Source organism: Myotis daubentonii, chromosome 3 (genome assembly GCF_963259705.1).
Source record: "Myotis daubentonii chromosome 3, mMyoDau2.1, whole genome shotgun sequence".
Classification (NCBI taxonomy): Eukaryota; Metazoa; Chordata; class Mammalia; order Chiroptera; family Vespertilionidae; genus Myotis; species Myotis daubentonii.
The window spans coordinates 5,930,066-5,954,306 of NC_081842.1; the positions used below are offsets into that span (position 1 = coordinate 5,930,066).

General features: G+C 41.6%; 1 protein-coding gene across 1 annotated transcript in view; it reads right to left on the minus strand.

The window, feature by feature from the left end:
- Positions 1-24,241, minus strand: part of DSCAM (DS cell adhesion molecule) — a 460,072-nt gene that overhangs the window by 154,878 nt on the left and 280,953 nt on the right. The window contains exons 7-10 of the mRNA XM_059685889.1: positions 19,785-20,060; positions 14,131-14,427; positions 13,141-13,416; positions 3,775-4,053 (exon numbers count right to left, since the gene is read on the minus strand). Coding sequence (XP_059541872.1) covers positions 3,775-4,053; positions 13,141-13,416; positions 14,131-14,427; positions 19,785-20,060 — 1,128 coding nt within the window. The remainder of the gene's footprint in view (positions 1-3,774; positions 4,054-13,140; positions 13,417-14,130; positions 14,428-19,784; positions 20,061-24,241) is intronic.

The window sequence follows — 24,241 nt, forward strand, 5'->3', positions numbered from 1 at the left end:
GGTGTGGTCCTCTTTGGATTCCTTTTGTTTGGGGTTCTCTGCACTTCCTGGACCTGTAAGTCTATTTCTTTCACCAGGTGGGGGAAGTTTTCTGTCATTATTTCTTCAAATAGGTTTTCAATATCTTGCTCTCTCTCATCTTCTGGCACCCCTATAATTCTGATGTTGGTACGCTTGAAGCTGTCCCAGAGGCTCCTTACACTATCTTCGTATTTTCGGATTCTTTTTTCATTTTGCTTTTCCAGTTGGGTGTTTTTTGCTTCTTCGCGTTTTGAATCTTTGACTTGATTCTTGCGCTCCTCTGGTCTGCTGTTGGGTGTCTGTATAATATTCTTTATTTCAGTCAGTGTATGCTTAATTTCTAGTTGGTTCTTTATCACAACATCGAGGGTCTCATTAGATTTCTTGAGGATCTCACTACATTTATCGGCGGTCTCACCAGTCTTTTCGAGGGCCTTACTAAGTTTATCGGCAGCTTCTAGACAGTTCTTGAGAGACCTTAAAAGTGTGGTTTTGAGCTCTATATCTTCCATTTCTGACATTTGTGTCCTGTTTCTTTGTCTCCGCATTTTTTTATCTTTTCTTGGTGCCTCCCCTAGTGGTCTTTGTGCGCAGTCTTGTAGTTAAGCCTTGATTGTTGTCGGTAATACCAGGGGTGATTTGACCTCCAGGCTGACTGGCTATGAGAGTCAGCTGTGTCTGCAGTGGGAGAGCTTCTGTGCTGGATCTCTAGGGCAGTGCTAATCTAGCCTTTTCCTGAGGCTATCCGGCAAATGGTTCTGCGCAGGGCTTGGGCAGGGCGGGTTGCAGGGGATCAAACAGGGTGGGCGGAGTGAGCAGTTATGGCTGCTCTCAGTTCCGTCCCTAGGGGCTCTGCCTCTCAGAGTCCCAGCAACTGCTGCAAACCTCAGAGAGAAAGCTGCCTTCGAGTTCTGACCGAAGCCAGACAGTCCCGCTTCTCCCGTTTGAGTCTGGGTCCCTAGAGACTTGCCTGGATCTGGAGCTCAGAGTCTGGAACTCCCTCCCGATTGAAAACAACAACCTCGCCCTCTGCTGCCAGCCCACTTGCACGCACTCCGCACCTGAGTATTTCACTTCAGCACTGCGCCTCCTCTGAGTCTGGGTATGATATTCTCTTTCCTCCTAGTTGTAGAATTTCCACTCAGCCAGCCTTCCTGTGGTTCTGGATAATGTCTGTTCTGTCCTTTAGTTATATCTCTGAAGTGGTTGTTCGAGGCAGCAATCTCCGGCGTTAACCTATGCCGCCATCTTGGTTTCTCCCCAAGAACCTTACAATATTTTTAAGGCTTCTTATGACTTGGGTCCTTGGTCTCCAGCTTAATCTCTTGATGTTCCCCTTTTGGCATATTATAAAAAAGCTCTCTTCTTGCATTCCAACCTTCAGTCATTGCATACATCTTTTCATTTGAATTCTTGAATATATAGCTTCCTTAAAGCCTTGCCTGCTAATTCCAACATCTGTGTGTCCATTAGTCAATTTCTTTTAATTTCCTTTCTTTTACTTATGGCTCAAATTTTTCTGTTTCTTCACATATCTAGTAAATGTGTGTAAGACACAGTGGATATTCTATGCTATTGAGAGTCTGGATTTTATTGTTTTGTTTTTAAGAGTGTTGAGTGTCATTTCTGCAGAAAGTTAATTTAGTGGTGGAGAAGTTTTATCCTGGCAAGGCTCTCTTTTGGCCTTTTTATGGCTTCTCTAGAGAAGCCCTTACTCCAGGACTAGATTAGCCCTACTCTTAGGATGTGGCCTCTGAAATTTCAACTGAATTCCTCATGCAGTCTGTATTCTGGTCAGTCAGCATTCCAACATGTTTTAGCATTGTGTAACCTTTGGAATCTTTATTCATCTCACATACTCTTGGTTTTTGTTCTCTGCTAGATTTCATGGAGTCTCACTAGATGCCTATGAAGTGTAGTAATCAGCTAAAGACTGAAAGGAAGCAGGATACAAACTTTTAGTAATTGATTTTTGGACAGTTCCTTACTCTCCAGTACTCTGCCCAGCAAAATCCTGAGCCTCCGTAGTTCTAAATCCCTATCTCCACCCAGAAAGATCGCCGTTACTTCCTGTCAGGGTTTGGAAAGTGCTCCAGGAAGAAATCTGGGGTGAATTTGGAGTTCAACTCATATACTTCCCTTCTCTCAGGATCACAGCTCTGTGCTGCTGTCCCACTCCCTGAAAATGGTTACTTTTATCATTTTTTGTCCAGTTTTATAGTTGTTTTCAGTAGGAGAATCAATACATTACCTATTACTCTCTGGTGGCCCCATTCAATAAATTTTTAAATTAGTGTTTCAAGTTAGTTGACCCCAAATCTGCCTCCCTGAAATTTCCAACCATTTCTGTTGCTTCTACCTCTGGAGTTCACACGCCCCCCCACCCCACTATGGTTAATACTATACCAGTTTGAACAAATTCTACTGAGGCAAAGACTCCAATCCCAAATTATTAATTCAAAGATACTATAATTATTGCCTCTTTATCTTGCCACATATTTTTCCTCTCTATTGACTCATTCCAATCAGCATGTAAGCTTCCCTTGTCCCATGTCCATCTCTAACTTCTCTACATTCTGCTGCCTGTCATATCAACATACCTATAAATATGAAAACAGATGCTTTTTCTTGCATTCCCATACATTCATCCACCCCCCTTTCTGCAGCCATGCCACTCCTCAGGGCCACAAATAATATTCATCTTCCTAAACTCAATGACCAAGTATTATTTTTTCCTCTTCCTTTTTTCCTAGTAGGCTTTGGATATATTGTGTTACCTAACTTTCTTGATACACTGCCAATTTTGTTTCCAAGAGCCCACAGTCCCCTGGATTTCCTCCTATTTCACTGGTTGTTCTTTCTTCCTGTTTCCTTTGCTGATTCCTCCTCTTATTGGAATGCCTTGGGTCTAGACCAGCCGTGGGCAAACTATTGCCGCGGGCCGGATCCGGCCCGTTTGAAATGAATAAAACTTCAAAAAAAAAGACCGTACCCTTTTATGTAATGATGTTTACTTTGAATTTATATTAGTTCACACAAACACTCCATCCATGCTTTTGTTCCGGCCCTCCGGTTCAGTTTAAGAACCCATTGTGGCCCTTGAGTCAAAAAGTTTGCCCACCCCTATTCTAGACCCTGTTTCTCCCACATCCTTGTTTCCCTTGTCACACTGGTTACTTCTCACATCTTCTCTGCCTATGTGGAAGACAATTCCATTTACCTTACTAGGTAAAATACATGCTTCATGATAAATTCCTCTTTCTCTCCTTTGCAGCACTCACTTAATAAACATGCTTTGTTTGCTTCACCTCCAATATATATTGCAACTTCAACTGCCATTACCACCTTCATCCAAGGCGCTTTTATCTTGCCTGAACCTCAGAAATAGTCTCTTATCTATTATCCTTGCATTCTGGACCAGTCCATTCATTGCTCAGCTACTAGTGTGATAATTAGAAGGATCAATCAGGCCATGCTACTGATCTGGTTAAAATCACCAATGACCTGTTTGCATTTAGAAAAAAATCTAGACATATTCCTTTGCTGGTAATACCTTGAAACTTCATATTTTAGGTAGATAAAACCTTGGCTTGGAGTTTAGGAGAGTTCATAGTTAGTTTTGTACTTGTGTATTTTTTTAATGAGACAGACGACAGCAATTTCTATAAATTCTAGTTATATATTCATAATATTTCAAATAAATACCATAATTTTGGCTGCTTAACCACCATACCTCCCACGTGTCCCACTCACCTCTCACTATTAGCTGACTCTGGTGCTCCACGGCCGCTGCCTCGTTCCGGGCTATGCAGGTGTAATTCCCGTTATGCATGAGGGAGAGGTTGGAAATCCTTAAGGAGCTTGTGAAGTCGATGTTGTCAATGGTCACCCCAAGGCTCGCGGGGATTGGCCGGCCGTCCTTCTGCCAGGTGATCGTGATGGGTAGGTCCCCTGAGCCCACAACGCACGGGATGAAGACCCGCTGCCCAATGGAGAATCTCGGAAACTCAAAGGGTTGGATAAAAGGAGGGACTGAAAGAAAGGGAGGAAAAGTAATAGAACATTACTTAAATATTACTTAAATACGCTAATGAGCTGTGTAAATATTCTACATGCTCTTTTCCTATAAACCTTGTGCATGACATGGCGCATCATGTTTTCAACTATTGCAACACTCCTACTTATTATCTCATCTCTTCGTCTAAACCAGATGCTGAGAATTCAGGATACTGATGAGGGCTCAGTCAGAAGCCGGGCTGGCAAGCCAAAGGGAGCGAGAGGCTAAGAATTGCGACACCCCCAGCAGTTGGGGAAGGTTTTCTGCTGGGGCCCTTTATAGTCAGCTTCTGTGCAATCAAAACAAAATTATAGAATTTAATTAAGACTCTGAATCATACATTATAGTTAATATGTTCAATGGAAAAAAGATATAGCCAAACTATTTTAAAACATATGTACATAAAAACCCCACCAAAATAGTTAAACATTTTCATGATGAAAGGAAGAATTTAGTAGAGAGAAGTCATTTTCCCAGAACAATCTCAAAATTAGGTTTGTAACTTGTTGCTTTGCTCCCAACACTAGATCAGGAAGCACATTTAAAAATGCAGGTTAAACCTAGAGACCTAGTTTTTAATCATATCACTTCTCTCCTCACTACAAACGTCATCTCCCTAGCTTCAGCCATGAATCACAAGCCTGCAGTATAAATGCTTTAAAAAGTTTTGAAAGTCCCAAATCTCATATTTTACACAGATATAAAAATTAGAGGCAAAAATGAAAACAAGTAATTTTAAAAACTCTTATATGATTTTGGTCACGCCAAATTGCCTCTTTGAGACACACTGCTTTCACTACCTGGTTCATTCCATCACCTTCTATGGAAAATTCTGTGAGTCTTGCTGATAGTGAGAGCTTGTAGTGTTACAGGAGCAGACATTTCGAATGTGACCTGCAACAGGTTCTGACATAACCTTCCTACATGAAGTATGTACATATCTGCTACATGTCACTTACCTCCAGGTTTGCTAATCTCATTCTCTATAATGGGAGTTTCTTACTCCAAGACAGTGCAGAGCCACTGAATGCTGCCAAATGTTAATTTAGACTCTTCTTGATCTTTAATCAATTAAATGTTCATGCTGTTAGTAATGTATAACACTTATTCTTTATACATCCTTAATAAGAATGTTAAGTAATGCTAATACCTTTCTGTGTTTTGAGCCTCAATTAGTAATCAGATATTCTTTCTAATAGGAGGGAGAACAAATGAAAAGAAACATGGTTTGGGTGTTGGTCAGTCTTGGGTAATTAGCAGTGGCTTTTTGATCCAGTTTCTTTAACTATGATTCTATTTCTTCATGTGTAAACTGGTTATAACGAAACACAATTCATGAGCATGTTTGGGGGAGGGCTTTATATAATGTCAGCAGAGAGCCCAGGGGGTACATAGAAGCTGCTCAAGTAGTATCGTCCTATCTTTCCTCTCCTTTACTTTTTTTGGCCCACGACCCATAATTCACTGGGAAAACAAATCAATCACATGGATGCTGAGACTTACTGAGACTTACTGCTTGTATCGTCATGTACCCTTTCTCAATTCCACATTTTGTCTCCTTTTCCTAGTAGCAACTTAACCCATGGGCACCACACAATTCCCAGGCTCACAGCTCTTGGTCCTGAATGCTCAAAGGGTCTGCCTCGAGCCCAAGTCTCCTGAGTCACAGCCATGGGTGTTTTAACCTTCCCAACTCCTTTCCTCATGCTGTCCATCAAGCCCCTTCCCCCCATCCTTTAAGGAGTTTTCTTTTATTAACATCTTCCTTGCTTCATAAAGTTTTCCCCAAATTGTATCTTCTAATTCAAATCCCATGGCCGGTCTCAGAAAGTTCAGCCTCAATTCCACACCCATCGAAGGTGCCCACATGCCAACTGGATAAGCCCGGGACCTGCCCAGGCTTCTAGCTCTGTGCTGTGCATTGAAACGCGAGCTGTGCTCCACCAATTTCAGCCCCCAAATCCCAAGTTCAAAGTTCTCATGGTCTGAGTCCACAATGGTGGTCCATAGATACTTTATACAAAACCACATCCTTCATAAGACTTTCCCAAGCCACTGGTATTTCAGGTTCCCTCTCTCAGCCTCTCCATAATCCAGATCAGAATTCCTGGAATCATCTGGGTTTTTACCAAACCTTGCTTACCAAATCCACTCCTTCCTTTTTAGCTCTCTAATTTAACTAATCTCTCTCTCTCTCTCTCTCTCTCTCTCTCTCTCTCTCTCTCTCTCGGCTCTCACTATCTTACATCCTTACTTAAAATAATCCTCTTTCTTTATCTTTAAAAAGCACTCTTTCTGAGTTCTTTGCCTCAATTTTTCCTCACTCCCACCCTGGCTTCCCACTGCAATGTGAGTGACTTTTCTAAACCACCCAGCGGAGCTGCACTGAAATCCCAAGATGTGTATTTGAGTCTTAAGTACGTTACTGAGCCACTTTGAGTAGGTCTCCTGCTCTTTCTTATTCTGTTTCTCTAATTATGTTTTATCTACATTCCAGAGTCACCATGAGTATTAATTAAGGTCACACATATGAAAGTGTTTTGTAAACGATAAAGTTTAATGTAAATATAAATAGAAGGTGACATTTTTGTCTAGCAGCCAATTAACTTTCCTGGCAGCGCTGGTCCCTAGCAATTAGAATACTCAATTAGTCACTGTTCCAGCTCAATGTGGCACCTAAAATGAGGAAGAAAACGCTTTGAAATGTGTTAAATGCAACACTGCTTGTCAAGTTGAAGTGAAAGAAGGGTTTTTAATTTTCATTTCTCTTTACATGTTTGAACACAGCAAAACTACACTTCTGGTTAGTCAATTATTTCCTAACTACTTAAGTTTCAGGCATTATCAATAATTAACACATTATATCAACCTTTAAGTTTCTTCAAATTTCCAAGTCATGATACGAAAAAAAACAACAACAAAAGGCCATGACTATGACCAAAAAAGACATGACTGGAATATACTATTGTTTCCAAATGTCATCTAAATATCTCTCTCTCTCTCTCTCTCTCTCTCTCTCTCTCTCACACACACTCACACACACACACACACACACACACACACACACCTCTATTTGGTGTTTAAGTCAAGCCCCTGAAATATAAAAAAAATGTAAAAATTGTTTGGACTCACATTTGCAGCAATATTGATGCAAACAAATCGGCCCACTTCCAAAGGATGTCAACCAAGGAGGCATCATACTTGCTCTTCCAAAATCCACTATGTAGTCTAACAGGAAGGTAACAGAACTGTATATATATGAATAAAAAAGAAAGACCGGCCCTCGCTGGTTTGGCTCAGTGGATATTGGCCTTCGGACGGAAAGGTCCCAGGTTCGATTCCAGTCAAGGGCACATGCCCAGGCTCAATCCCCAGTAGGGGGCGTGCAGGAGGCAGCCAATCAATGATTCTCTCTTATCATTGATATTTCTATCTCTTCTCTCCTTTCCTCTCTGGAAGTATATATATATATTTAAAAATCAATCAGTGAATCCATCGGGATAACAAATCGATGCCTCTCTCCCCCTCTGTCTCTCTGAAATCAATCAATAATAAAAAAAGACTGTTTTTCAACTCTGATCCACAGGGAAAGTAAAAAAAAAACTCAGTCATTTCCTATAATTCAGTTGATCCCTTCTTTTCCCCCTTATAATTGAAAACAGTAATGATTATTCATTTTTTAAAAGTTTTGATTTTGCAATACTATCAACAATAAAAATATACAAAAAGCTTTGATTATTAATTTTTAAAAATTGTGACCACTGGTGTGTGATTTAATTTATATGTTTCATTTGAAATTTCAGTGTGCAGAAGTCAATTTGGTTATGGCCTTCTTAATGACATCTGAGTAAAGACTAACATTTTTAATAGTATGTGATTGTTACTGTATATTGAAAATGAGAGGTTATCCTAAGCAAGAAATGCAAGTGGTATCTTAAATTACTCTCAATATCTTTGGTAGGGTTCAATACACGTGAATATGACAAAATAAAAATAAAAGGATGCCCTAAGTTGGCTTACAAGAATCCAGAATTTATTATTTTTTATGTTTTATCTGGGAAGTCCTATATGGCTTAAACAGGCTAAACCCTATATACCTAGCCTACAATTTCCTCATTCAATATGTACAGTTTCATTAGTCTACACAGAAAAGATGAAATTAAGTAAAAGTAAGGTAGGATATCTTGTAGTATTGCTACCTGACAATTATATTTAGTTTAGAAAATGCTCCTTGCCCAGCTGGTGTGGCTCAGTGGTTGACCATCAGCCCATGAAACAGGAGGTCACAGTTTGATTCCCGTGTTGTGGGTTTGATTTCCAGTAAGGGACATGCAAGAGGCAGCTGATCAATCAATATTTCTCTCTCATCTATGTTTTTCTCTATCCATTTCCCTTTATTTCTCTAAATTCAATTAAAAATATTTTTTAAATGTTCCTTAAACAGAAGAAAACATGTTAGCAATGATTAACAAAAAGAATTACAGTAGAACCTCGATTCTCGAACTTAATTTGTTCCGGACGGCTGTTCGAAAACCGAATCATTATTTCCCATTAGAAGAAATGTAAATGGAATTATTCCGTTCCAGATCTCCAAATGATTCCCTGTTTTAACCTTCCTTATATGCAGCACATGTCTAATATATTTTTCAATCTATAACAAAAGGGACATGAAATATAAATGAAAATCTAATAAAATAAAATGTACAGTAAAAAATGAAAATTTAATAATAGTAAGCAGCAAAAAACCATGAAAATATTCACAGCACACTTTCCTGGGAGGTTTAGAGGTAAACTGACCCACACTTGTGCATTCTCTCCTTTTCTGTTGCCCAAGAGACACGCAACTGGTCATACAGGTATCGGCACGAAAGGGTTGTCGGGTTGAGAGGTGAATTGTTCGAGATGGGAGACATTCGAGAACTGAGGTTTGACTGTAAATGCTCTCTCTCTTCTGCCCAGATGTTCACACAAAACTAATTTACATCTAATGAACACCAAATGAACACATACTTTTTTAGCAAGTTCTGTATTTCCACTTCTTGGCAAACCCACTGTTAAATCTTTTCTAATCAAATTTTTGTTCGTGTGTGACATTCCCGTGAGATGGAGCCGTGGAGAGATGCAAGGTGTCACCTGGAGGCTATTCTTAGAGATGGCAGGGGTGGCTCTTGCTTTGTTGACTTGGTTATAAGTTAATGGAGATCTTTGGTTTCACTACAGTCTGGTATCTAGAGGGCGTTCTGCTCTCTTTGTCTGTCTGATCTGATTGCCACACCTGCCATCTGGTCCCCCCGATCCCCACCCCAACCCTGCCTATCAGTAGTCTTTGCTGGACTTCTATTGCCTAATAGGGCTCTTATCTCTGGGGTTGGTTTCTTTGAAGGAGATGCATCACCATTGGATACAGTATATTTTCTGAGGTACTGACCTGCTCAGGGCCTTTCTTACCTGAGCACACTTTAATATGGGAACACACACATTCTTGAAGTCACTATCAGGCCTGTTCATATATTAATTCACTCTCTTAACATCGATTGTTTTCATTTTCCTCCTTCTCTTGTAACTCAAGCTTGTCCCTGTTGTAAAGGCGTGGTGGAGGCAGGCAGCTTATCCAGGAAGCTCATAGCTTTTGCCACCGTGACTTGTCCAGGAAGGGCTGGTGGTCTGCAGAGGGCCAACCAGAGTCCCGCCCTAAAATCTGCTTGTCATATGTGGAGAAGCTGCTCTGAATGAACTAAGCCCAGGTGCTGAGGGAAACACCAAAGACACAGAGAAGGTTCCGATGGTAATTCAGGGTCTGGACCAGGCCTCCCCTGAGGCCTACACTATCTCAGCCCTTCCCAATGATTGGCTGAATACGCCCTTGAAGCTCCGTCCATATCTCCTCAACACACTCTTGTAACTGCTGTGAAGCTAGTTTGATTCAGCTTCCCGTACTTTGCAATCAGGAAGGCCATGGCCAATATATAGATTTGTCACATTTACAAAATTTAAAGAGACAGATTTAAATTTCAAGTTGCCCTTGCTTGAATTTTTGTCAGACATCCTCTTCAGATATTTGGTGAATCGGTTTTAATGTGAATCTAAGAAAGTTATAAGTGTGTTTATATGAAGTTAAAATCTGGAGTGAAGTTTACAAAGTCCCTTGGTGACCACACCTCAACCTGTGGCCTCACACATGATCTGTAACTTTACACATTATCTATTCCTGATGTCCCAAATCTACAGCCCAGACTCCTAAATTTCACTTCCTCATATAGTCAGGTTCCTACTTAATGGGTCGCTTGTTTGTCTAATGTATATTTCAACTTCGACACATCAACAGCTGGACTTCTACTTTCTTCCTTTAAACTTCTTCACTGCATCTCTTGCCAGCTCTGTTGGTGGCAGTGCTGTTCTTCCACTGCTCAGGCCAAAATTTGGGGGTTATCCTTACATCATTTTTTCTCTCATGCCCACATCCAATCCATTAGGAAATCTGATTGAATAGATCTTAAAAATATGTCCATCATCTGCCTTCTACTTCGCTCTCCCAGGTCCAAGCCTCCTTACTGTTCACCTGGATTAACTTTCTAACAGGCCAGCCTGCTTGTCCCTTCTTGCCTGCCAGTGTAATTCTCAGCACAGGACCTAGGTCAGTCCATATGACTTCTATTTAAAATCATCTGATAAATCTCCCCATCTCACTGAGAGGAAAAGCTCAAGTCCTTATAACCCAAGCCTGGGGTACTAGTTGCACGGCAAATGACCCTGCTCGTTCTAACCTCATCTCCTGTTAATTCTCCCCCGCCCCCAACCGCCCCCTTCATTCACTCTGGTCCAGCCTCACCAGCCTCCCTGCTATTCCTCAAGCTTTCCAGGCACATTTCTGACTATTTTGTCCTATCTGTTCCCTCTGTCTAGAAGGTTCTTTCCCCAGATATCTGTTTGGCTATCTTGAACTCCTTTACATCCTTTCTTAAATCTTACCTTCTCAAAGAAGTCTTCCCTGACCACCTTGTTAAATACTGCAAATCTCAAGTCCCAAAACTGTCCCCCTCACCAGCCATTTCTCACCAGATAACTATAAGGAAAGACTGTACTAAATGATGTAATTCTTTATTTTGCAGTCCTTGCAAAGGAGCTGAAAATGTATATACTGCATATTATATGCCTAAAAGAAAAAAACTCCTGAAAAAAAACAACACACCATTTGATTAAATTGTTTTCTAAAATCATAGACGTATTGATCATAAGAGCCAATAAATTCTCCTATAGGGCACAAGCTAGTCTGAGTTGGTTTCTGTCACTTAAAATCAAAGGGATCAAGATTAATGCATCAATTTATGCTGGCCTGGAAAATTTGAAGAATATAAGTTAATTATTCAAATGGCCTTTGCTTGAGTTTATGTCCTCTAAAATACTAAAATTAAAATATTTATGTCTATCCAATGGCCATACTTCTGGCAATTTTTCTGAAAGAACTCATCTTAAAAGCAGATAAAGGCTAATGCATAAAAATAGTTTGTTTGATGCATCATTCAGAATGGCTAAATATTAGAAATAAACTAAATATTTATCACTGAAATACATATTTTCAAAGATATAAATGTAGTTTTTACCCCTGGGGGATTACTGAGACCCCTTTGGGGAGTTTTCAAGAAGACAACCATTTTCATTGTAATACTAAGACACATTATTTGTCTTTCTCACTGTGTTGACATTGGTACAGTTGTGCAAAAGTCATGGGGGTAAGACTGCTAGGGCCTTAGTACAAACCACAGCAGTGACACCAAAATATGTGAGTCATCATGTACTGTTTACTACTGCACACTCCCAGCTATGTTTTTAAACTAGTTTTATTTAAGGACACTTGATGAAACAAACAAAAAAATAATAATTTTAATAAATCTTGACCCGTGTCATTTTATAATGTCTCTGTTCTGTGTTAACAAAATGAAAATAATGCATAAAGCATGTCTGCTGCCTCCTGAGTGGGAATCCAAGTACTCGTGCACTTGTTTGAGTTACAAGCTCAACTAGCCACTTTTTATTTGATGGAATTCCATCTGTTCTTTAAAGAATGGCTACCTAAAAACTATAGTTATTCAGGCTTGTAGAATTGGCAGGCATTTTTCTGTAAAAAAGAAAAAAATGAGTCTGTTGCTCTTATGATGATTATAACTGATTGTGTTTGTAGCATATAATAAAATTCAAAGTTTCAAGCAAAAAAAAAGAGAAGAATTTTGTTGCAGCTGGAGTCTAAAATAACACACTTTTAGGAGTTTTTAGGAAAAGAAAAATGTTTTAAAATTATCGGTCAGGCCGAGACCAGTTTGGCTCAGTGGATGGAGCGTCAGCCTGTGGACTGAGAGGTCCCGGGTTCGATTTCGGTCAAGGGCATGTGCCTGGGTTGCGGGCACATCCCCGGTGGGAGATGTGCAAGAGGCGGCTGATCGATGTTTCTCTCTCGTCGATGTTTCTGACTCTCTCTCTCTCTCCCTTCCTCTCTGTGGGAAATCAATAAAATATATTTTTAAAAAAATTATCGGTCAGACAACTAGATAATCAGGGCAATAATGTGTTTTGTTTTTTTCTAGGGTAATATTAAGAACACATGTCTGGAACACCAAGCTAGAAATTCAAATGAAAGGAAAGCTATATGAACCACAGACCTTCTGAAGAAGTGATAGTAAAGAAAACAAAACAAAACAAAACAAAGTAAAAGAGACCTGGCTGAGTAGCTCAGTTGGTCAGAGCATTGTCCTGATGCAGGTTTGATCTCCCGTCAGGGCACATACAAGAACAATCAATGAATGCATAATTAAGAGGAATAACATAACTCTCTCTCTCTCTCTCTCTCTCTCTCTCTCTCTCTCTCTCTCAAATCAATAAATAAAAATTTAAAAAATTTTAAAATACCACACAGGGCATCTAATGCAATCTATTGTCCCTCAGTCTTTATAACTGAGGAATATAATGTCTTATGCTAAATATGCAGATTAGAACCCACTCCTAATTGTTGAAATGGCTGTGCTAAGTGATGGTGAGCTGAGTGGGGACAGAGAGGAGGCCAGCCTTACCTTTGACTGTCACGTGGACACTCTGGCTGGTGGAGAGTTGTGGTTGCACCAGCACGTTGCACGTGTACTCTCCCTCGTCAATTTCCTTCTGCACATCCGAGAGTTTCAGAGTCCCATTGTTCTCAAACGCCACTTGGCGATGGTTAAAAGGAAGCAGATCGGAGTTCTTATACCACTTGATGGAGTAATACGGATAGCCAATCACACGGCAGTGAATGTATGTGTCCCGACCCGCGATTGCGGTGATGTTTTTCATTGGTCGAATACTTGCAGGCCCTAGAGAGACACAAAGAAACTCTTGAAAATAATTGAAGGGTACATCTTACGTGAGGATACGGGTACACTTTTCCTTGAGTTAAAAATGTAGGTTATTTTCATGTAAGGACATCTTTTTCAATTCATTTTTCTGCATTTGTCATTTTCTCTAAGATGGTTTCATTTCCTTTTGGTTTCGTGACTTCCAAATGAACTGAATGCGTGTGAAATGCTTTAACTATCAACTACTTCGATTAAAGCGTTTTGAATGATATGACAGAAGGCAACTTAACCAATAAAAACTAGTCTGCACCGAAGAAGCATGCTCCTTCTGTGACTCAGTGGCTTAACTCTCTCTACAGATGATGAAGATGGCGGTTAGGCCACGTTGCACCATGAGTGTAAGTTAACACCATGTCCGTGAAGGTTTACCATGAGCGTCGTAGAACAGCAGAGAGGAGAAAGGAGAGCATGCAGAGCATAAACCAGGAAAGGACAGTTCATGTGAACACGTCGAAGAGTAAAACAGGAGAACAAGTGACTAAAGAAACCAAAATGCGATTTCCAACATGATCTGGGCCAGGGCCATTCCTGAGCGGGAAGGAAAGAGTAGGAGAAGGGAGGGGCCAGCTACTCCGTTTCGGCATTCCACGACCCAGCTTGGCGCATGCAGAGACCTTCTCCACTACCATGACTTATATGTGTGTTTTTTTGAGGAGCTGATTTGACAAGCACCTCTTACGTTTATTCGCGCCTGGTACAGGACGACGCCGGCCGAGTTGTTGGCGGTGCAGCGGTAGACTCCCCCGTCTCGGACCTGAGAGCTGGAGATGTTCAGGTAGCTGACCACGTTCCCCTCCGACGTGATCATCTGGCTGATGCGGTGACTGCCCCCCTTGAGAATTGGGTCATCGTCGAGGGTCCACGTGATTGTGGGCAGCGGCGTGCCCTTCACGTTGCACATGAGGGAGACGGGTTCCGCTGGACTCACCACTTTCTCGCTGAAGGCAGAAATAATTTTGGGAGTTCCATCTGCAGGAAGACAAATCATGGAAGCAAGTGGCACATACCGATAATGAAGCCACTTCCAAGTACGACTATTTCATGATTGGGAAGCAGAGGGAGTGGTTATTAACACTACAAAAAACTCTGGTTTTATTGATAAAACTAGATTCCAATCAGAACTAGACTTCACTTTCAAAATAGGTCAGCACAGCATTAGCAAGCTTTAATAAATCACTTATATATTTCCTAACTTTCGTAAGAAGAAGAATGATGATACAATCCAAGTATTCATGTTAAACAATGTCAGCTCCCTAGAAGTCTACAATTCAAAACTGGATGTGTCCACCCAAAGCCATAGCATAGAGGAAATCTATACCCCCAAACCCTCACTGCAGCTTCCCACTCTGCCCAGTTAATTAGGGTTAGCTCAACAGGAGTTAGAGGAATAAAAGAAAGAGAGAGAGAGACTGATGATCTCATCTTCATTTTCTCATATGAATAATCTTTTATAGTTTTAATGACAAATAAGTGCACGTAAATTTCTGCGAAGGCCCTGTTAATGGGTAGAAACTAAATAAAGTCGGACCCTTCTGGCATCCATTAAATATCTCTGTAAGTATCTCAAGTGAGGTGGCCATGTCATTTATCATCCAGCCTGGGACACTTTTGAGAATATAATGGGTACTATGGACAAATTATGCTAGGAGAACAGACACAACCCAAGACTGTCCCCCACAGACTAGGAGCTTAAGTCTAGGGAAGTTTCCAAGGGAATATCCCATATTTTCAACAAAGACCCAATTTTCATATTCCATTATTTTTCTATTACATATAAGGACTAATTACCACATATTGTATTATTATATGGCAGTAATCACAGATGCCTGTTATTATTTTATATGGTTCATAGAAAAAGAGAAAGAGATATGCATATTAAAGAGAAATGTATAAGTCAAAAGTTACCAGGGGGCCTGCCAGCCTCAGGCACATAAATCAACATGGTGACACTATTTTCCTAGGCAGAAACAGGGCACTTTGACATAATTGTGACCACACGAAACAGGATTTCTGAGTCTAGTTATAAACCTTGCTGGAGGAAATTTTTAAAAATTGTGTTCATTTTAAGGGTTTACCTATAATGGAAGATGATCATTAACAAACATTATTTTTTAATTTTTATTTTAAAAGTTTTATTTATAGAGGGTGTCCCAAAATTCACGCAAGATTTGCAATTCAATCCAATTGCAAATCTTGCGTGAATTTTGGGACACCCTATATATATTATTAAAAAATAGATGTGGGAAACAAAACTGAAGATAGTTTTAAATTCCGTCACAGAAAAAGAACTGTTACCATTTTCAAAACCTCTGGAAGAAAGAGGTACCCATCACCCAAACCTTGCAGCCTACTTCTGTGGCCAGCTGGCCCAGCTGTGGAGGGTTCAGGGTTCTCACTGGGGGAGCTGCCCCAGGTGCTCCCCTGTAGCCCTCTGCCAGCTTTTCATTTGCCAATTCCTGAATCTCAACTTCATTCCAACTCATGTCTTGGGCGGCTGGAGAAGGCCTTTGAGGATCTGGGCCTTTCCCAGATGTATTCATACATGGCCTATTTCAGTGTCCTTGGATTGCAAATTTCTTACTTTAACTGTGCAAGGTGAAAACAAGAACTTCCGGATATTAAAATGAAGGGCCTGGGAACAGCGCAGACACCGCCCCAACATGCTCTGCATTTAATTGACAGAGAAGTTAGACGTCATTCTGTTTGTTATTCTCCCTACACAACCAGCTCTTGGGAGCGCGGACAGTATCTTATTTGACCTTCCAGTTCAACAGAGGTTTCTGGGATGTATTTAGCTGAAAATGTCTTTGCAGGGACTATAAAATGTTTTATTTCTCTTTGATTTTCATCTGCTTCACTCTGATGTACCTGCATGTGGTATTCTTTGTATTTGTTCTTCTTGGGGTTTGCTAAGTTCTTAGCTCAGTAATGGTATTTTTTTATACCAGATTTCTGGAAATGATGGCCATTATTTCTTCAAATATTTTCTTCCTCATTCTATGACTCCTATTTTTCTGTGCCTATAATTATATATGTTTCACATGTCACTGAGGCTCTGCAAATTTCATTTGGAGTCCTCTTTTCCTATGTGCCTCAGATTAGATAATTAATTTTACTCTATCTCCAATTTCACTCATCCTTTCTTCTTGCTTCTGCAATTTTTCCATTAAAGCCAACACAGTGAATTTTTTCATTCCTTTTTTGTTTCATTTTATAGTTTCCATTTCTCTGCTAGTCTACCCATATGTCCATTCATTATGCTCAAATTTTCCTTTAAGTTATTGAACACATTTTAAATAGCTTTAGAGTACTGGTTTGAAAATTCTAATACAGTGGGGCCTTGACTTACCAGTGTCCCGACTAACGAGTTTTTTGAGATACCAGCTGTCTCTCGGCTGATTTTTTGCATTGAGTTGATAAGAGTAATTTGAGTTAACAAGCTCCTTAATGAGCTCGGTCTCAGACCGAATTGAACTCTCAACTCGTAAGTCAAGGCCCCACTGTACCTGGATCTTCTCAGGGTCTGTTTCTATTCCCTATTTTGTCTTTTGACCTCTGGCCCAGTATCCTATTTTTTGTTCGTTTGTTTGCTTTGGACATCTAGTTACTTTTATGGTATACTTGGATTCTCCTTCAAATTTTTGCAGTTCAGGTGTCAAGCAAGTTTTTCAAGGAAGTTTATTTTCATATTTTAAGACTCACTACTGTTGTTCCCTCCTTCTTGGACTCTCCACTCGCCTCCCTCAATTTGCAGGTGATTCAACAGCCCAGACCTCTGTCCTTCTATACCTCAATCCCACAAGACTGGTGAATGTCTTCAGAGGAAATGGGGTGTCAATGTAGATACCACTTAATCTTTTCACTTCTTTTGAGGGCCACATCCTTTCCACCTACCTTTAGACATATCTTTAGTGTCTGCATAGAGTTTTGCTTGTCCCAAAGTTCATAATTTCTATCTTCTTACAGGTTAGTTAGTCTGATACATGCTATTTTATCATCTCCAGAAATAAGACCTGTTCTCATTCTTTCTCTTTTTCTTTTTGTTATTTCATTTTTCCAGTCAGTCTGGTTTGATCTTGGCTGTATAAATATTAGATTCCAGTTATGTTAGATTTCCATGCCAGTTTCTTTGGCCTCATAGAAAATACTCTCTATGAGTATGGCATCCATGGCCATTCTTAGTTCAGGGTATTGCGAGATTTTACATTTATGTGAATCCACAGCTATTTCATTGATAATAATAGGAGCTTATGTCTGAGGATACTAGGTAGGCGCCGTTTGAAGGCAGACACTGGATATGCACTTGTGGTTCCCTCTCTCTCTCTCTTCTCTACATTAGCACGGCCATCTCTCAGAAGAGAGAAAAATAACATGACGCTTCTGGCCCTGAATGGGAGCCGACATGCGGCACATGCACCCGTGAGGATGCTCCGTGTGCTCCTCTCTCCCTTTTTATCCGAGTGACAGGCTTTTCGGAGATGAAAGCCGACATTAATTTCCCAGTGAGACCTGAGTGCCTTTGAAATCTTTCTGGCTGTCACTCTGTGATAACCTGAACCCTTTCGACATCATTATGGATTATCAATATGCTCTTTGGGTTTTCTTAGGCTCGCAGAGGGTTGCCACGGTAACTGGGCCTCGAAAGGTAACCGCTGCCTTTTCTACAAAGAATCTAAAAATAGTGACTGTGTAAGAACCACAGTGCAGCATCATTAAGCATCCAGCTCTGTGCTCACTGATTACTTTCTGCACTTAATTATCCTGTGGAACACAGTGTCAGGCATTTCACCTGAGTAGCGTGCCTTTAGCTCGTTTCATCTCTGCTTTAAAAATCCCTTTGTCCTCAAGTAAACGCTTAAATCAAAATAAGAATGTCATTCTAAGCCTGTTTCTTCCTACAAACTAAGGTTAAAAAAGAAATTATAGAAATACTCTGTTAGCCCCAAGACATATTTAAACTTTTTTTTCATACATAAATGTTTTTCTCCCTTTAGGATACATGAAAGTCAGGTAGCTATTTTATTAATTGAAAACAGATACGTTTTAAATGATATAGAAAGGCCCAGTTTCCAACAAGACACACACAAATACAGATAAAAGCTAGCTCAGTTATCTGGTGATAAACACATGTCTCCTTGAACATTCCTTTAATAGCTCCTTTCCTGGCAGAGAGATAAGCTTGAAGATGCAAGGAGGCAGTAGGCAGTTAAATAAAACAACAACAATGAAACATTCCTAAAACCTGTTATCATGCCACCAGGAAATTCCTGACATTCCATTCACCTAGATCTGTGGATATTTGGACCCCACCAGGGACAGCCCTATGAACCCGACACCATTTTGCTCTCCATCAAGCACAACACTGAAATAGCGCCCTGCATTTTGCCATTAAAGTGTTCTCAATGGGGCTACTCTGCACCCCAGGGGACACCTGACATCCTTGGCTGTCACCGTTGGTAGAAAGGTGCTACTGGCATCTGGTGGGTAGAGGCCAGAGGTGTGGCTAAAATCCTACAGCCTTCCAAAAAGAGCATTCCTGGGAAACCCTGTCCTAGCAGGGGCGGGGAACGTCTGGCCCGCGCCCGTAAAATCATTTGGTCCGGCCCTGCCAAGGCATTAGGGGCGAGTTAATTAAACGTTTGACCAAATGCAGCAGGCTAATTTATAAGCTGACCATTTTGTATGGCTCTCGAACGATGTTCTAAATATCCAATGGCCCTTGGCAGGAAAAGGTTCCCCCCTCCCTAGAGCAGCGGTTCTCAACCTGTGGGTCGCGACCCCTTTGGCGGTCGAACGACCCTTTCACAGGGGTCACCTAAGACCATCCTGCATATCAGATATTTACATTATGATTCATAACAGTAGCAACATGACAGTGATGAAGTAGCAACGAAAATAATTTTATGGTTGGGTCACAACGTGAGGAGGTGTATTTAAAGGGCCAGAAGGTTGAGAAGCACTGCCCTAGAGGATGCTGAAGTGTCAAGTAAACCGTCAGTTTCAAAGTTTCAGAGGCAACTTTTAACCTGTGGGCAGCATTCATGTTCACTGACTTCATGTTAAATCCCATTCCTTATGTGCCTTCTACCATGCATGACTTTTATTTCCTCAGAACCTATCCTTTTACTTGCTGGATTTATCTTGAAAAATCAGGTAGGGTTATCAGCTGGTTGGATAGATAGAAAGGTATAGATGGGAATAAAGGTCAGAGAGGTAAAGGAAGGTGCAAACTGGGAGCTAGCAGCACTGGGCCACCCCGGGTCCTTCCTTGGGAGTGCTCTGGGGCTGGGCTCTTTGCAGCCGAACCCGCACCGAGGCCCACTGACCTTCAAGGACCACCTGCACAAAGTCTTGAGCGGACAGCTTGTCCTCGCGCACAAAGCACTGGTACGCGCCCCCGTCACTTTTGACCATGTGATCCATGATAAGGTTTTCGTGGTTGATCCCTGTGATCCTCACATTTTTCCCAGGGTTGAGGATTTCACCGTTGCGGTACCAGGAGAGCTCCTGGTCCTCACTTGCGGTCACGCTGCAGGACAAGGCCACCTGGCTGCCCACGCTGCTCTTCACCTTCCTGGGGCTGATGGTGGCTTTCAGTGGCTCTGAAGAATGGGGTCAGAGAGAAGGAAGGAGGTGAAAATATCACACATGCACACAGCATTTCAACAGCATGCGGGACTCTTGGCAACGCAGGCGTGTCATGGCAAGCACACTCCCTCTATTCTTTTTTGTTTCTGATTTTTAAGAAATTCTTTATTGTTGAAGTGTTACATATGTTCCATCCCCCCTCCCCCGCCCCCCACTGACCTATGTGTCAGGGTACAGCATTGTGGCTGCAACAGCCTCTGTGCTGCTGTTCTCTATTATTATTATTATTATTATTATTATTATTATTATAGTTAATAACTTACTTTTTAAAATTTCTTTATTAATTAAGGTAGTACATATGTATCCTTATTCCCCCATTACCCCCTCCCCACCCTCCCCCCCACTCATGCCCTCACCTCTTTATTATTTTTTCTTTTTTTTTTTTTTTTTACTTCTCTCTCTAGGTAGCAAATAGACTAATGTTGGTCAAATTGCTTTTTCATTGAATACGTATGAGCATTAGCCCACTGACAATAAGAAATGTGATGCGCTGGTTACCAGGAAGGACAGAAATATTTGAATATTTAAATCCTACTGGCCTTGTCTCAAGGAGGCAGGATGGGTTTGCTCTGGGCCACTGTCACACACATATATACTCACTCACATCCCTTAGGTGGCCTAACCAGGGCCAATGCCAGCTCTAAGGAGACAGGCCGACATTAGCATTTGTGACCATGAAACAGGTTTTTGTTTGTTCGTCTGTTTAAAATGAGGCTAACTGGCTTGGACAGGGTTGGAAATCTCAATCTCGATGTCCTACATTTTCATTCAACAAACCCAATTCAAGCTAGCAAGCATTTATTGAACATGTGTATACCAAGGATGGAATTAAAGTCACAGGTGAGGCAAAGATGAATAACGCTTGCAGTACAATTCGCATGTGCCATAAAGGTAGCAAACTTCTTTTGTATGATATTTATCAGGCTCCCCACTATCCTACAAGGTTTTTTAATCTCCACTTTGGAGAAGAGGAAATGGCAATCCAAAAAAAGTTAATTAACCAAATCCACTCAACAAGTAAATGACAGAAAAAACACACAGTTTTTTTACCCCAGTTATTCCTACTGCTCTATTTTCTCCATGCTGTGAAGTCTTTGGTTCCAAGAAGTTTAGGCTTCTAGGTGGATTAGACAAATACAAGAATGAATATAATAACTAAAATAGTGTATTTGAGACATATAATATGTGGCAGAGGGTCAACAGAAGGTCCTCAGATATCAGCATGGATAGAGCTGAGGCAGAGGCATTGCGGAGACTGGGACTCGCCTGAATTAGGGCAGGACGCACAGTGGGGCCTTCGGAAGGGTCTCTGAGAGTCTGAATGCAGCCCAAGGTCTCTGAAGGGGAATCATGGGAGAAAAATGACAAGGGCATCCGGGACAAGATTGCAAAGAGCCTCCAGATTTGGGAATTAAACCAGAGGGAACTAAAGAAAGCTTCCTAGAATTTTCGGCAAGTGAGTGCTACAGTCAGACACATTTTTTAGGAGAAATGATTCATTCTATTGTGATGGACACACGAGAGTGGAAAACTGGTCAGAAAAGAGGCATCGAAAATGCGCGGCTGAGGCACAGCGAGGGCTGGCTCTGAGCTAGGGCAGAGGTGGAGAAGGTGGAGAACACAACTGAGAAATGCTGAGAGACAGTCTCTAGGACTTGGCAGGACTTGGCCAGAGAAAGAAAAGCCTTAAAGAGTGCCGGGAGCCGGTCCATCCTTGCTGTTTCAAGGGACCTGGCATATATGGCATACGGTTCTTAATATGTTTGCTCACCTTCTTGGCGCTGTGTTTTAACCAAAGTCACCTCTCCGAGAAAGGTTGAATCCCCAGGTAGGGATTTTCCCCTGAAGTTAGGGAGGGAATAAAACCCCTCAACTAAGTGCCAGGCGGGTAATTAATCCCTTTAACTACGAACAATCATGCTTAAACTACATAATCTTTTCTCCCTGGAATGGAAATAAGAAACGCCCTAACCTTTGTAATAGAGATTGATAGGATTGAATCAACTGGTATAAATACAGTTGTAACAAGACAGAAACACTGAGAACTTAGAACAGAATCAAGAAGACAGAACCTACTCGGAGCCTAGAGACAGAGCCTAGCGGGAGAACATGGCAAGGGATCCTGGACTGAACCTGACTACAGAGATTGGCAGGAGAACCTGACTGGAACCTGGACACTGAACCTGACTGGAGAGCCTGGACAGAACCTGGCTGGAGAACCTAGCGAGGGAACATGGCTACAGAACCTCGCTGGAAATCCGAAGCAGAACCTCTCTGGAGATCCAGACCAGAACCTGGCTGGAGATCCGGGCTAGAGATCCTGGCTAGGCTGCTGATCAACTGAACACTGTCTCCGTGTCCTTCCTTCTTCACCGACTCCGTCTACGCCTTTGGGAACCCCTGGACCTGCTGGGGTTGGACCCCGGCAAAAGAGGATCAAGGGCTTAAAGTTCACAGTGGAAGGTGACTTAAGGGGGAAGACATCTGGAAAAACAAGGGGACCCCTTTACAAGGTAGAGATGGTGGCAAGTTTGGTTTGGGATAGTGATCTGTGGGTGCCAGCTAAACATCTGCTATGGGATTGGGAGACACGCTCCACGGACCCTCAAAAAGGAAGCAGAGGCTAAACCTTTACACTTGGCTATGAGGGTAAGAGGGAGCAGCAAAGGAAGAGAAGAGATCAAATAGAGAGGGGCTCTGATTTGGAAGCAAGAGAAAAAGAAACAGTTCTATAGGCCATGCTTTTTGTTAAGAGGAGAGAAAAACAAAGGAGAAGTCAGAAGGGAGGATGGGAACATTCAAGAGGCATTTGAGAACTTGTCCACATGTGGCTGAAGTGTACAATGATGAAAACATACACTCCGAATGAAGACTTTGTAATTTTTAAAACATACACAGTGATCAATGCCTTTCCAGAGAAAGCAATACAATACTCGGAGTTGAACAGAATATTGGGGGTGGGGAGGGGCAGGGAACATCTTTGGGAAAGGACAATGCATTGAACTTAGAAATATGGTAAGTCTTAAACATTCAAGTATTTGAAACCCATCTTCGATGCGGAGGGAGCAACATGACTTGCAATGGGAAAGGAATGGGTTTGAACAGGGGAGAGAAGAAGATGTAGCAGGTGTAGATTTTTTGGGGGAAAAAAAACACTGTGGGAAATATGGCAGGTTCACTTGAGATGCTTCAGATCAGCGGTCACCAACCGGTGGTCTGTGAGGTCCGGAAGGTTGGCGATTGATGCTTCAGATAATCTCCTAAGATATAAGCTTTATTCAACAGAAAACAGAAAGCCATACAACATGTCTGAACACAGAGGAGACTTTGAGCCAGTGGGAATAATTCTAACTAGATGTCCAATGCTTCATAATTTCACGCACAAGTTTCTTCAGCAACAGAAATATAACTGTGCCATTACTAGTATATAACTTCCATTTCTTTCTACTCCCAGCCTAAGCAAGTTTGAGTGACATTTGCAGGACTCACCCTAGGCTGCTGGTTCCAGACAGTCACTGGGATGTTTACTTTAAATATATTGTCTTGGGTTGGGATTGGGCTAAAGCCGTCTACATACAGGGAGACACCGAAGAGGCGCTTCCATAACTAGGCATGGGGCTGGGGAAAAGCCAAGGCAAGACAGTGCCTCCCTTTCAGTGTCAGACTCTAGTGATTCCGTTTGTTCGGTTCAGTCCATCGAATTAGACATATGTAATGCTATCTATTGGCAACTGTGTTGACTGAAGTCCTGCAGCTCCATGGCATCTTGGGTATCTCATTTTGACTTGGTTTCCACAGGAGTAAAACTGAAGGTGTTTACCTAGATTGGAGTGCTTCCCCCTGTGATCACTGCCCTCTCCTTTCCTCCCAGTCTGCCTTCAGCACCCCTCTCCACACGGTCCTCAACACAGTCCCCATCAATCAACTGGAGGTTAAATATATCCACATCCTTGGACTAAATGATCTATAATATTGTGTCCAAGTCTACTATTTGAATAGTTTACAGCCTGGTATTTCTGCTGATTACAGCCCCACTTAGAAATTTAAAGAAGCATCTGAAACAGGCCAAGGACAAGCACTTTGATCTGCGTGTGTGACAGCCCGATCCTGCCCCAGTCCCATTGATTTTCACTAA